At 36.6% G+C, this 13,300-nt stretch overlaps 1 protein-coding gene and 1 pseudogene across 6 annotated transcripts in view; one reads left to right on the top strand and one right to left on the bottom strand.

Moving 5' to 3' along the window:
* MELK (maternal embryonic leucine zipper kinase) overlaps positions 1–13,300 on the top strand; it is a 76,307-nt gene that overhangs the window by 57,241 nt on the left and 5,766 nt on the right. For 5 of the 6 annotated variants that reach the window (XM_063082250.1, XM_063082249.1, XM_063082246.1 and 2 more), the window contains 4 exons: positions 1,959–2,078; positions 8,521–8,752; positions 11,416–11,512; positions 12,541–12,709. In XM_063082250.1, coding sequence (XP_062938320.1) covers positions 1,959–2,078; positions 8,521–8,752; positions 11,416–11,512; positions 12,541–12,709 — 618 coding nt within the window. The remainder of the gene's footprint in view (positions 1–1,958; positions 2,079–8,520; positions 8,753–11,415; positions 11,513–12,540; positions 12,710–13,300) is intronic. The other variant, XM_063082248.1, reaches the window with a different exon arrangement.
* Positions 7,232–7,549, bottom strand: LOC134366212 (large ribosomal subunit protein eL36-like; annotated as a pseudogene).

Raw genomic sequence — 13,300 nt, 5'->3', positions numbered from 1 at the left:
AGGCCTGAGACATTTTCCTGAGCCATTGGGATTTTTAATATCTGAGTTGGCCTTGTCTCAGTTGATATGCTTATATAATTTGTAAAGTATCCAAGTAGAAAATATCTGAGGAGATATTTACTCTAATCTTCCATCTACTACATAATGAGCATCTACCTAAAAATTTAATTATTTGGGTAGTCATTTTATTGAATCAATTTTTATAGCAAAAAGAGGCATTTTAATGACAAGAAATGAACTAGATCAAATTTTGGGTTCTTTTCTGCTTTTTATTCAAATCATTGAGATTTGAAGCAAGCCACATGGTCTCTTTATACTATTCTCCCCCTTAATAGAATCATTCTTTTTCTCTGGGGTGTTGTTTATAAGAAAGTAATCCTGAGCAATCAATCACTAAGTGGCACTTTCAGTGAAACAGTAATACAATCTGACCAAAGAATCACAAAACACCATATCATCACCAATATCATTACTATTTTCAGGCCCCATGCTAGGCTCTTGGGAAACAAATCTGTATAAAGTGTGGTACTTGCTCTCTAATAACATCAAGTTGAGGCAGGACTATGTAGAGATAACACTACATTGTAGTAGATGGTGGTTGCCAGGTAAATGGCCATTGGTGTAGGGACTTTAGAGGATTGGAGGTAGCACCATGGGAGGTCCAGACTGGACTGAAAGTTGAGTTTAGAAAAATGAAAAAGTAGAAGCACAGCATTCAGGGCAAGATAAGTAGAATTAGCAAAAGCTCAGGCACCTAAGAGTGCTTGATATATTTTGTTGACAGTGGATAGACTATTGGTAAAATGAAGAGTTCAAGTTAGGGGAAAAGTGAGAAAGGGAGAGATAGCAAGTGAGCTGGAAGGACAGGCAAGAGCTAGATTGTAGAGAACCTTGAAATGCCACTCAGAGTTTTAGACTTTGTGCAATGGGTAATGAGGAGCAGTTGATTTTTGAGCAAGAGAGAAACACAACTATGATTGTGAAACATTCATCTAGTAGTGTATGGAATTGCTCAGTCAGGGATGGTTTGTGTGCTCTTACTCCCTATTGCAGTACCCATTACAGCCATCATTCATACAACACTATACTTTTCCCCACCAAGCCTGTACTTAGCTTTAGTATTTTTCTCAGCCTAGCACTCCATGCAGCCATCTCCAAAAGGTGGTAATTGGCAGTCCTGGAGAACTCTGTCATCCCTGGTTGAGAGGGTAGGAGGATTGGTAACAGAGACCAGATTGTCGATTTGAGTAGTCTAGGTACGAGAAGGTTTGCGAACTAGGACAGTGGCAGTTGGACTGGAAAAGAAGGATGAGGTATAAGAAATTCAAGTAAAATTGTCTGACCTGGTTAATAAGATATTGAGGGGAAAGGAAGGAAGGAGACATAAAAAATTCAGTTACACCCCACCGTCTTGAATTTAGGGTTTATCTAGTATACCCGTAGTTTATAGAGGGGGAAGAATCAGGGAAAAGAAATTATTCTGGTGGTAGTGTTAGCACAGGACCCCAAATGTCCTATCCCCCGTTGATCTTTCATTAGGCTAATTTATTCCTGGTAGGAATTATTAACTATTTTGAATGTTCTCAAAAGCTAAGAAAGTTCTTTTCAAAGTTGTTTCTTTTCCATCTTCTGCTTTGTCAGAGCTTTTTATTTGTAAATTTGCAAAGGAGTTTTCTTTTATTATAGCAATGATATGGTAACGATAAATGAAGTAATATGCCATATAACATAAGAATGTTCCAAAACATATTGTTTGAGTCAGAGATTCTCTTATCTAATATTCTGAACTAAGATTTTTTGACATCCTTTTTTCTGTAGTAGATGGTGAGCTCCTTCAATATACTGTTTCTCATGCATTTCTGCTTCCATGGCCTTACCCTATCTATACCTGGATTATAATGTCTTAAAGACTGAATTATGTTGCTGTTGTCTCTAAGTTCTTCTGTCTTGTTGAATAGTCAAAGAATCTGAGTCTGGAAGATGTGACCACAAGTGCTGAAAATTATGTGGCTGGATTAATAGACTGTGAATGGTATGAAGACAATTCAACAGGTGTGGCTACTCCCCAAACACCACAGGTTGGTAATTTCTATCACTATTTAAAACAATATATTGTCTCAGTTATAAAAACATCTAGACTAACATAAAATCAAGTATGTGCTTACAAATTTAATGAATTCCTAAACCATTGAAAAGATTAATGAGAGATTATTGGAATATGAGAGTATGAATGAAAGGAAAGTCAATTATTTGCAAGTTGAAGAAAGCCAAGATTCCATTGTGGAGTACTTTACTGCTCCTCTTTTTCCTCTTCCCTTTTTTTAAAAAATGAAGTATAATTTAATTAGTTAAGTAGTTAAATTCACCCTTTTTCATGTGCAGTTTTATGTGTTTTGACAAACGCATACAGTTATGTAACCACTACCAAAATTAAGATATGTAGCTGTTCTTTTACCTCCCTGGCCCCACCCCCATATTCCCTCATGCTCTTTGTGGTTGACTCTCCCCTACATCTCTTCAACTCTGCACAGCAATTGATCTGTTTTTCTCTTTTTGGTAATCTTTTTATCCTGCTTGAAGTTTGATGAGCATTTTTCATGTGCTGATTAGTGTTTTTCATCAAATTTGGGAAGTTTTTGGCCATTATTTTTTCATATTTTTTTTGCCTCATTCTTTCTTCTTTCTTCCAGGACTCCTCTTATGTGTATTTTGGCACATTTGATGGTGCACTACAGTTCTCTGAGGCTCTGTTCTTTATTCTTTTTTCCTTCTGTTCCTCCAGCTAGATAATTTCAATTAATCTATTTCCAAGTTTGTTGATTCTTTCTTCTGCCTGTTGAAAATGCTGCTCAACATGTTTTAGTGAATTTTTTGCTATTGTTATTGTCCTTTTTTTTTTTTTTTTTTGGTGGCTGGCTGGTATGGGGACCCAGATCTTTGACCTTGGTGTTATATTGCAAGTCCAATGTCTGGACTTCCTTAAAGACTATTTCTGTTGACTGATTTTTTTCTCTGTATATGGTCCATGCTTTCTTATTTCTTTGCATGTCTATGTCTTGTAACTTTTTGTTATTGAAAACTGGACATAGTAAATATAATGTGGCAACTCTGATAATCTCTGATTTCCCTCCCTCCGCAGTATTTGGTGGTGGTGGTGTTTGTTTAGTGACTTTTCCAAACTAATTCTGAAAGTTTGTATTCTTTGTTGTATAGGGCTGCTCAGTTAGCATTGTGTTTAGCTAATGCTTGGTGAGATTTTCTAAGATGTTATGAGTTAACATCTCCCAATCTTTGCAGGGGTTCTATGTACATATTGGGGTGTGTTTTCAAATCTCAGCTAGCCAGTTGAGAACTCTGCCTTAGTTTTCTTTTCTTTTTGCTCAGAGCCTCAAGGTCAGCTTGAGGTGAGAGTTTAGAGCCTTCTCAGATCTTTCCTGAGCAAATGCACATTCCTGGGCATGAGCACAGTCCTTTACATGTACATGGCCTTCTAGAGTCCCAGGTATATTTTGGTACTTTTCAAAGTCACTATGGGTATATCATTCTCTAGCTTTTCCTTTTAAGCTTTTTGGTTAGTCTATTGTTTTTTCTCTGTTTACATACTACCCCAGACAGCCACAGTGATCAATAGTTGCCGCTATTCATTTTTAACATATGCCTCTGGAGAAAAGGCTGTTCAGACTGGGCAAACTCTGAATAAGGTCATATGAAAACAGCCTTGAGAGTGTCTTCTAGGGAACTACCAGAGAGGTTAAATAATGACAGTTCTCTGAGCATAAAGCTTTGAAGGACCTCTAACCTGTCCCCTCCAGTGGCTCCCAGGCTGCTGGTTTTCATGATGATTGTGGGCTGTTTCTAAGGCTACCACAGAGCTGGAGAGGAGGGGATGGGAGCAGTGCAAATTAAAATGCCACAGAGCTTGCTGTTCCTACTTAGTTGACTTCTTGAATAAATGCTGTGAGCCTTGGCTAGTACAAAAAGTTCTGAAAGAACAGAGGTTACTTTGTTTGTAGGTCGGGAGATTTGAAGGTATAGATTTCAATTTTTCCTAAATTACATCTTAAATGCAATGTGATTTCAACTTTTGAGTGTATGTGAAGCATGTCAAAATGATTCTAAAGTGTATGTGGAAATGCAAAGGGACAAGAATAGCTAAAACATTACTAAAGAAGAAAATGGAAGGGAATTGGCGAACCAGATATGAGAACTATTACAGAATTAAAGAAATTAGGATGTGTGATATTATTACAAATTAATGAAACCTTTCATGCCCTTATATTCTAGATATTTCTCTTAAAAACATATAGCTAGATTTGGTGTGCAAACTGAAAATCTTTGTCTTTTGAGTTGAGAACTTAACCAACTTAACACTTATTTTGAATAATAATATATTTATTGTATATCTACCATCTCGTTTTGTTACTTTTTCTGAATTTCCCTCTTATTTTTTATTTTTTTATGTGAATTTTCTCCTCATTCCATTGGTTTCTCTTTATTTCTGTTCTTTTAATATTTACTCTAAATTTTTACCATGATTTTGATTTAAACAAATACGGTCTGTATCTTTCTTTCTTTTTTTTTGTCGTTTTTTCGTGACCAGCACTCAGCCAGTGAGTGCACTGGTCATTCCTATATAGGATCCGAACCCGCGGCGGGAGCGTCGACGCACTCCCAGCGCAGCACTCTACCAAGTGCGCCACGGGCTCGGCCCTGTATCTTTCTTTCTAAACAATAAGTCCTTAGAATACTTAATCTCTGATTACCCCTCCTGGATTACATGCTATTGATGTGTCCAGTATTTTAGCTCTCTAATTTTTTTAGCTTTTTATTTTGAAATATTTATAGATTGACAGGAAGTTAGTGAAGATATTATTCCACTCTCTTCTTGCTCCTATTGTTGCTGTTGACAAATCTGTGTCAATTTAGTTCCTTTCTAGTTAGTCTGTCTTTTCTCATTGTCTCCTTTTAGGATCTTATCTTTGTTTTTGGTGTTCTGCAGTTTCACTATTAGGGCTATTGCACAACTCCAGAGAACACAAACCATTTGTGTGGTATCTGTGTGGATAGTGTCCTCAGAGTTCTGTATTCTGGTAAGTGTAGATGTGGGTTTCTTGCTATTTATCCAGTTTATGGTTTATTGTACTTCCTATATATGAGGATTTATATCTTTAATTGATTTTGGAAAACTCTTGAATAATTGCTGCTTTTTCATTGCCCACATTATCTATCTCTGGCACTTAGACTCGAGACACGTTAGACTAACTCACTTTATTTTACATTTACCTTAAACCATCTTTCATATATCCTGTATCTTTTTCTCTCTGGTTGCATTATGGATAATTTTTTCAGGTTTATCTTCCTATTCAAAAATTCTCTTTTCATTACTATCTAATCTGCTGTTTGACATCTCCATTGAGTTTTTCATTTTTATCATTTTAAAAAAAATTATTTCTAGAGGTTTTTATTTTTTCAAATCTATTTGAACATTTTGGGTAGTCTCTTGTTCTTTTCTCATGTTTTTAATTTCTTTCATTATTTTAAGCATGTAAACATTTATGTTCTGTATTTGATAATTCTAGTATCTGACATCTTTATTTTATTTTTTTGTTGAAACGATTATATATGTTTCTGAGGTACAAAGTTGACTATCAATATTTATGTAAAATATGTGATCAAATCAGGATAATTAGCATATTCATCTTTACAATATGTAGTCATTCTTGGTGTCCATTAACCCATTTCTTGCTGACCCCCCTCCTCCTCCTCCCTTTTCCACAGTACTGTTCTCTCCTTCTGAAAGTTCAGTGTATTATTATGATTGTTGTTTCTTTCTCTTTCTCTTTCCCTCTCTCTTTCTCTTTCTCCCTCCCTTCCTTCCTTCCTTTCTTTGCTCCCACTTATGAGTGAGGATATGTGGTATTGCTCTTTCTCTTCCTGGCTTATTTCATTTAATGTAATTTTCTCCAAGCTCATCCATGTTGCTGTGAATGGCAGAATTTCATTCTTTTTTATGGCAGAGGAGTATTCCATTGTGTATATATGCCACATTTTTCTTATCCAGTTATCTATCAACGGACATTTAGGTTGGTTCCATAACTTGACTATTGTAAACAGAGTTGTGATAAACATGGGAGTGCAGGTGACCTTTCGACATGATGATTTCCATTCCTTTGGATATATACCCAGTAGTGGGATTGCTGGATCATATGGTAGTTCTGTCTGTAGTTATTTGAGGAACCTCCGTACTGTTTTCCAAAATGGCTGCACTAATTTACAGTCCCACCAATAGTGTAGGAGGATTCCCTTTTCTCCACATCCTTGCCAGCTTTTGTTATTCTGTCTTTTTGATAATAGCCAGTCTAACTGGTTTTGATTTGTATTTCACTGATGATTAGTGATGTTAAGCATTTTTTCATGTACCCATTCGCCATTTGTATGTGTTCCTTTGAGAAATGTCTATTCAGACCTTTTGCCCATTTTTAAATTGGATTTTTTAAGTTGTTTGAGTATTTTGGATATTAATCCCTTGTCAGATGTATAGTTTGCAAATATTTTCTACCATTCAGTAGGTTGTCTTTTCATTCTGTTGATTATTTTCATTGCTGTGCAGATTTTTAGTTTGATATGATCCCATTTGTTTATTTTTTATTTTGTTGCCTGTGCTTTTGGAGTCTTTTTTGTGAAGTCTTTACCCAGTCCTACATTGTGAAGTGTTTCCCCTATGTTTCCTGATAGGAGTTTTATAGTTTCAGGTCTTATATTTAAGTCTTTAATCCGTTTTGAGTTGATTTTGGTATATGGAGAGAGATATGGTCTAGTGTCATTATTCCATGCATGGATCTCCAGATTTCCCAGCAACATTTGTTGAAGAGGCTGTCCTTTCCCCAGTGTATGTTCTTGGTGCTTTTGTCAAAGATCAGTTGGCTGTAAGTACATGGATTGATTTCTGGGTTTGCCATTCTGTTCCATTGGTCTGTGTGTAATATCTTTGTGGTCTGATTCTGCTGTTTATTTTTTTCTGCTTACCTTTGCTCATGGTGCTTGTATCTTTTGGAATTTTTTTTTATAGGCTCATTTTTCTTTGGACTCTGTAGGGATTCTTTAAGGCTTGGGTTAGAGGTTGAGGCCTTGGGTTGGGTTGGATTGAAGCTTTTCTTTCAGAAAGGAATTGTGGGGTTTTTTGGAGGGGAGGTTTTATAAGATTTTATTATGCACAGAGGGGAGAGGGGGCTCAATCCTTCTTGGCAGCTGCTTTCCTCATGGCAGCCAGGACATTGTTCAGCTCCTCTCACTTCCTCTTGCCGCGGATATGTGTCCCCACCCTTTTCTTGATGAACTTGAGGGCCCGTTTGTCCTTGGAGACCTTGAGCAGCTCCATGGCGTGGCGCTCATACGGGGCAAAGCCACACACCTCTCTGATCATGTCCCACATGAACTTTGTGTGCTTGGTGAGGTGCCCGCGCCGTCAGCTGTGCCTTGGCTTGCTCACGTTTTTGGTCACCCTGTGGCCCTTGCTAAGGCCCACAGCCATGGGGTAGCGCAGAGACATGGCTGCTAGTCTTCAATGGCTGCTGTGGCGGAACAGAAAGGAATTGTGTTTGCTTCTACAAGTCTTTTGGGGCACAACCAATTTATGACTACTTTAAATTAAATGTAGGCATGAGGTTTCTGGGAATGTACAGGTCATATGAATTGGTCCCTAAATCTATATGAAGACTGTCCTGTGGTTACTTACAAATTAAATAAATTTGTATCTTTTTTTTCCTCCTCACTAAGAGCCAAGGTCAAGATAGACACATTTTCTTGCTGATTCCCTTTGAAGGGAAGATTTACACTTTTCTTTTAGCTATAGCCCCTCCTGGCTTTAAATGGCAGCTTTGAATCTAACTTACTACCTTGCATATGCCGAAGGCTTCTGTGGCTGTTAAAACCCTTGCTGTAGGTTATCAGAGAGAGTGGGTAGATGCCCTTGGGGCAGCAGACTGTTTCAACCTTGGTTGCATCTTTGGATTCATGTTCTTGTTTTTAGTTTGGCCTCGGGAGATTTTTCTTACTCTTTTACAAGCTCACCATACATTTAAAAGGATTAAAAAATATATTTTATCCATCGTTTCTGATAGGGTATTTTAACATGTTTTTTCTGCCCTAATCACTGACTAAACTTTTATTTTTTGGTACATATTAAAGGGAAACTATGGCAATGTGGGTATGGGTAGCATTTCTTAGGGATTTATTTGTGGCCATTCTCAATATTGCCTAGGATGTGGGTATGTTTAAACACTTGACCTGAAACGTTGAAAATTACCCGTCACTAGAACTAGATCACAAAAGTGATCTACATGTTCTAAAGAGAACTGAATATACATTTTTAAATTTCCTAGTATTGCCAATAATATCCTTTTGACAGTATTTCATTTTAGTAAAAATCGTACAAGGTAATTTGAAAATGATTAAGGCATGTTGTAAAGAAATTGACTTTTCTTCTTCAGTGTGCTTTATTCAGTAACCTTTTTTTTCCAGTTTACCAAGCATTGGACAGAATCAAATGAACTGGAATCTAAATCATTAACTCCAGTATTCTGTAGAGCATCTGCAAATAAGTTAAAGAACAAAGAGAATGTATATACTCCTAAGTCTGCTGTAAAGAATGAAGAATACTTTGTATTTCCTGAGCCAAAGACTCCAGTTAATAAGAACCAGCAGAAAAGAGAAATACTCACTACACCAAATTGTTACACCACACCCTCAAAAGGTATTTACTAAGTGAATTAAGCAGTTGTAAAAAAGCTTCAAATTTCTTCTTATGTTAAGTAAACATATAGCAGGTCAGAAATTACTAGCATTGCTGTTAGGAATTTCTAAGAGGTCAAGCTGCTTTTTTATCATGTTATTTACATTAGTTGAAATGAAAGCATATTAGTCAACTTCTAATTTTTCTCAAATGATAGTAAGTTTTTCTCTATTTTACGTTTATAAAATTGAATCATAGCATTATGGGATATCAAAGCTCAAAGTCTCCTCTAATCCAACTCCTTTTTTCACAGCTTAAGAAACCTGAGACTCAGAGGAGTGAAGTGATTTGCGCAGTCACATATTTAGGCTTAGACCTTGTTTGCCCGTTTACACCCACTTATAAAGACTCAAGCTGAAGTCTCTGCTGAGTCCCTCTTACTACTCTGGCTCTCCACTTCTGGTATCTTGTCCTGTTGCATTACTGCCTGTACCCAGCAGACTGGGTAAATCTGTGATGCCTTTTCAGATATATTTGTCCGGGTCCAGATATCACAACTCTTCCATTTCCCTCGGTTTCCTGTTTAGTTTAATCATTATGCTTTTTAAGTAAACTGTTTCCTTTATGACACTTCAACGTTTTGGTTGCTGGCCTCATCTGGACACATTCTGTTTTGTCAGTGTACCTCTTAAAATATAGTGTCTAGAAGTAAACCCAGTTTTCTGAGTCTTACTAGGATAAGGTGGTGTCATGACACAGAGACTTCACCATGTTTATTGCAGCATGGCATAGTATGTAGTAAGGACCATATTTGTTGTCTGGTACATAGTAAGTGCCTGATGCCTTGTACATAGTAGAGGCCATATTTGTTGAATAAGGAATAAACTAGAGAGAGCCTGAAGGAATTTTATTTACCATCATCTAGTCTATGTCACTTTTTAAAATGATACCTAAATTTTATTAGCCTTTTTTCCCCCAGCAATTGTGACATTCTCTTGTGCTATGTTAAGAACCTAATGAACCCAAACTCTTAAATATTGCCATGTGAACCGCTGCTAAACCACATTCTGCCATTTTGTTTCTAGTTTGCTAATGGGGCTGATAGCCAGTTCAAGAGGCCAACTTCTTATCCATAAAGATATCATAGAAGACTTTGTCAGAATATTTGCTAGAATATTATTATGTTAATGGCATTCTCTGTTTCACCAACTCATATAAAATATGAGGCCAGTTTGGTGAAATAATATATGTTTGTGTGTGTGTGGCTGCCTGTGATTGCTGTGAGGGTTCAGTGAGATAACATCTCCACATAGTAGGGCCTCAATATAGCTGCTATTTCGTCTTTTTCCAGGGTCAGGTGGTCTCTTTCTCTTCCGTTATTTCTCTTAATATAGCCACAACATCCTTTCTGAGTCATGGGGTGGGACAGGAAGATAACATGGATCTTAGTTCACCTTAACTCATTCAGGGCTTTTTTTTTTTTTTCTTTTTTTAAAAAACATTTGACGCTACGATCCCTTCCATTATTGATATTTTCTACTTTTTATGTAACTCTGAAGGTTTTGAAATGTGGGTAGTTGGAATTTATTTTATAATCTTGAAATATTGTCAGTTTACATATCTTGTCCCTGTGAAAAAGACTGTTGGTCAGACTCTATTATTGGCCATTTTTGTTTAAACTTAAGAGCTATCTAAGGGAGCAAATAGATGAAGCCAGGTCTGATAGCTTCCATTAGCACTTTGCATTTTACTTTCACTGTGAGTTATTTTTGACATAAACTTTAATTTCATTTTTGTGACCCCTGTACGATACAGTTAGTGACAGTTTGTGGAATAGCAGCTATGTATGGTAGTAGATGCTCTCAGTATACAAGTTGAAAACTGTTTTCACAGATACAAGTATTTTTGATTACTTTTATTTTCTTGTTCTTCTGGAACTAATGAGAATAAAGATGAATAGTCATAAACAAAACCAAATCCCCAATCTCTTTTTAAAACTTGATATCATATCTTTGTTATTATAGTATAAATATTATTATCTCTCAAGGGCATAAAACTTTTAGATCATGAACGAAAAAATTAATCAGTGGTGACCATTTTTCTTAATGCAAATTTGGCACAAACTATCTGGGATGCAAATACTCTACTTAGAATAAAACACAAAATTCTGGAACAGGGAATATAAAAAATAACCAAAGCTCACAACTCTTTAATAACTTTTGTCAAGCTTTCACAGGGCACTGTTTTCACAGTCACAGGGCCTAAGAGGAATTAGATGGGGCTGTGAATTGAATTAACACCTTTCAATACCATATCAATTAAAGGCATAAGTTAGGCCCTTGTATAAATATAGACTGGCCTTAATATATAGAAAGGAGAATCAGTAATCATGAAATCTGTATTTATATGACCTATTTGGATTTATAATATTTATAATAAAATTATAAGCATGGCTTCAGTTGCAGTGAAGAAAAAGAAGAGCTACATATGCAAAGCAAAATTATTTTGTTTTTATTATAAATCACATGGAAACGTTTCTTTAAAGAATTAGAGCTTTTAACATCACTGTTCAAGTGATAGTATTTGTAGGTCAAAGAATGAGATGATATATGCTTTATTGGTAGAAATTTTAGAACCATAGTATATCAGCTACGTATGGTTTGTGTTTGTTGTTTTTCTAATAGCTAGAAACCAGTGCCTGAAAGAAACCCCAACTAAAACGCCGATAAATTCAGCAGGAACAGACAAATTAATGACAAGTGTCATTAGCCCTGAGAGGCGGTAAGTGTTCAGTTTTTTAGACTCTTTGATCTTTAGTATATGTAACCTGATTTCCTTTTTCATATATGATAAACCTGATTAAAATGAATCATCTCAGATTCTGTTGGAAACTATAGGATGTCTCTCTGTATGAGAATGGTCTGTGGCTATTACTGGACTTGTTGTCACTGCCTTCTTCAAGGGGTAGTATTGTGAAAGTGATCAGTAGTAGGACTGGCACCTTAACTTAAAGTATGGCAGGCTAGGAAGACAGTGGTCCTTACCCCAGCCATGTCATTCCCTCTCTGAGGCCTACTTTCGTGCCAGTAGAGTATAGATATCCACAAACAGATAGCAATCCCCCCAAATAGTAAAGGTACTATCTGGTGTTTCAAAGAAAACCACTCTTCTTGTATGAAAAGTTCCGTGGCATAGGTGACTGTTGTCTTTTATAGCTATTTTTTTTTTAAGCATGATCTCTTTGGGGAAAGTAGAATAGGAACTGGGAATTAAATGATAGTATGGAATTATTATTAATTTCCTTGATTTGTTAATGGCATTATGGTTATGTAGAAAAAAAAGTCTTTATTCATTGGAGATGTATGCTTAAATGCTTCAGAGTGAAGTGTCATAATATCTTCAGGTGGGTTACTTTCACATGGTTCAACAAATACTTACATGGATTTAATGTATTTATTATCTATATTCATAGAGAAAGCAAATGTGGCAGAATATTATCAATTGTTGAATCTAGGAAGAAATATGGGTGTTTATTGTGCTAGTCTTTCAACTTTTCTTTATATTTGACATTTAAAAATAAAAAGGAAGGGGAAAAGTAGTTTTGCCAAGTGGCAGTTGACTGGGAGGAAGGGCGATGGCTCCTCTCCAGTAGGAGATGGCTTTAGTGCTTCCTGAGAAGGAGTGAGATGATCTGGCCCTGGCATACCTGAAAGAAGTACCCTAATGTGTATAAAGGGACAAAAGCCCAGCCTATGAGGGCCCCAACAGGCAGGAGGCCCAGCTCTACTTGTTCTTTGTTTTTCTCTAAGGTGCCGCTCAGTGGAACTGGATCTCAACCAAGCACATATGGAGGAGACTCCAAAAAGAAAAGGAACCAAAGTGTTTGGGAGCCTTGAAAGGGGATTGGATAAAGTTATCACTGTGCTTACCAGGAGTAAAAGGAAAGGCTGTGCCAAAGATGGACCAAGAAGGCTAAAGGTAAGTGGACTGGAATTCTTTAATATGGATTTAAGAAGCTGGCTACTAACTGGACTGAAGTACTGAATGAATTGGTTAGTATTTTTTATTTACTTTTTAATTCGTTTAGTTATATATTTTCTGAGCAACTAAAATATGCATGTTTGTATACAGTGGGCTTTGGAGAAGGCAGAGGTAAATTAGACAGTCACTCCCTTCAAGGAGCAAACAATTATATTCACATATTCAAGATCAGATGGAGGAATTAATCATGGAGGTGGGGAAGCCTAGGGCATATGTGGGGAATTGAGAGCTGCATTAAGGGCTTGAGCTCACTTGTCATATCTCTGGCACATAGAAGAGTTCCTGGTAAATAGATACCTGTGTAGGCCCTCATGAAATATTTGAATGCGTGGGAAGATAATTTGAACGTTGAGTGTGGTGTGTGTGAGGAAAATAGTGAGTGACAGGCTGGGAAGGTCCTCAAGGACCTGGCTAAGAGGTTTGGATCTTACTTGATAGACCTATTATGCTTTAAAAGGGTTAATGTGTCAGTGATGTAGACAATATATTTGGTTGGGGAAGGAAAGGAAAAATAAGCTATTAGTACAT

Source organism: Cynocephalus volans, chromosome 17 (genome assembly GCF_027409185.1).
Source record: "Cynocephalus volans isolate mCynVol1 chromosome 17, mCynVol1.pri, whole genome shotgun sequence".
Taxonomy (NCBI): Eukaryota; Metazoa; Chordata; class Mammalia; order Dermoptera; family Cynocephalidae; genus Cynocephalus; species Cynocephalus volans.
Note: the sequence above shows the minus strand (reverse complement) of the source record. Positions and strands in the feature narration are given on the sequence as shown.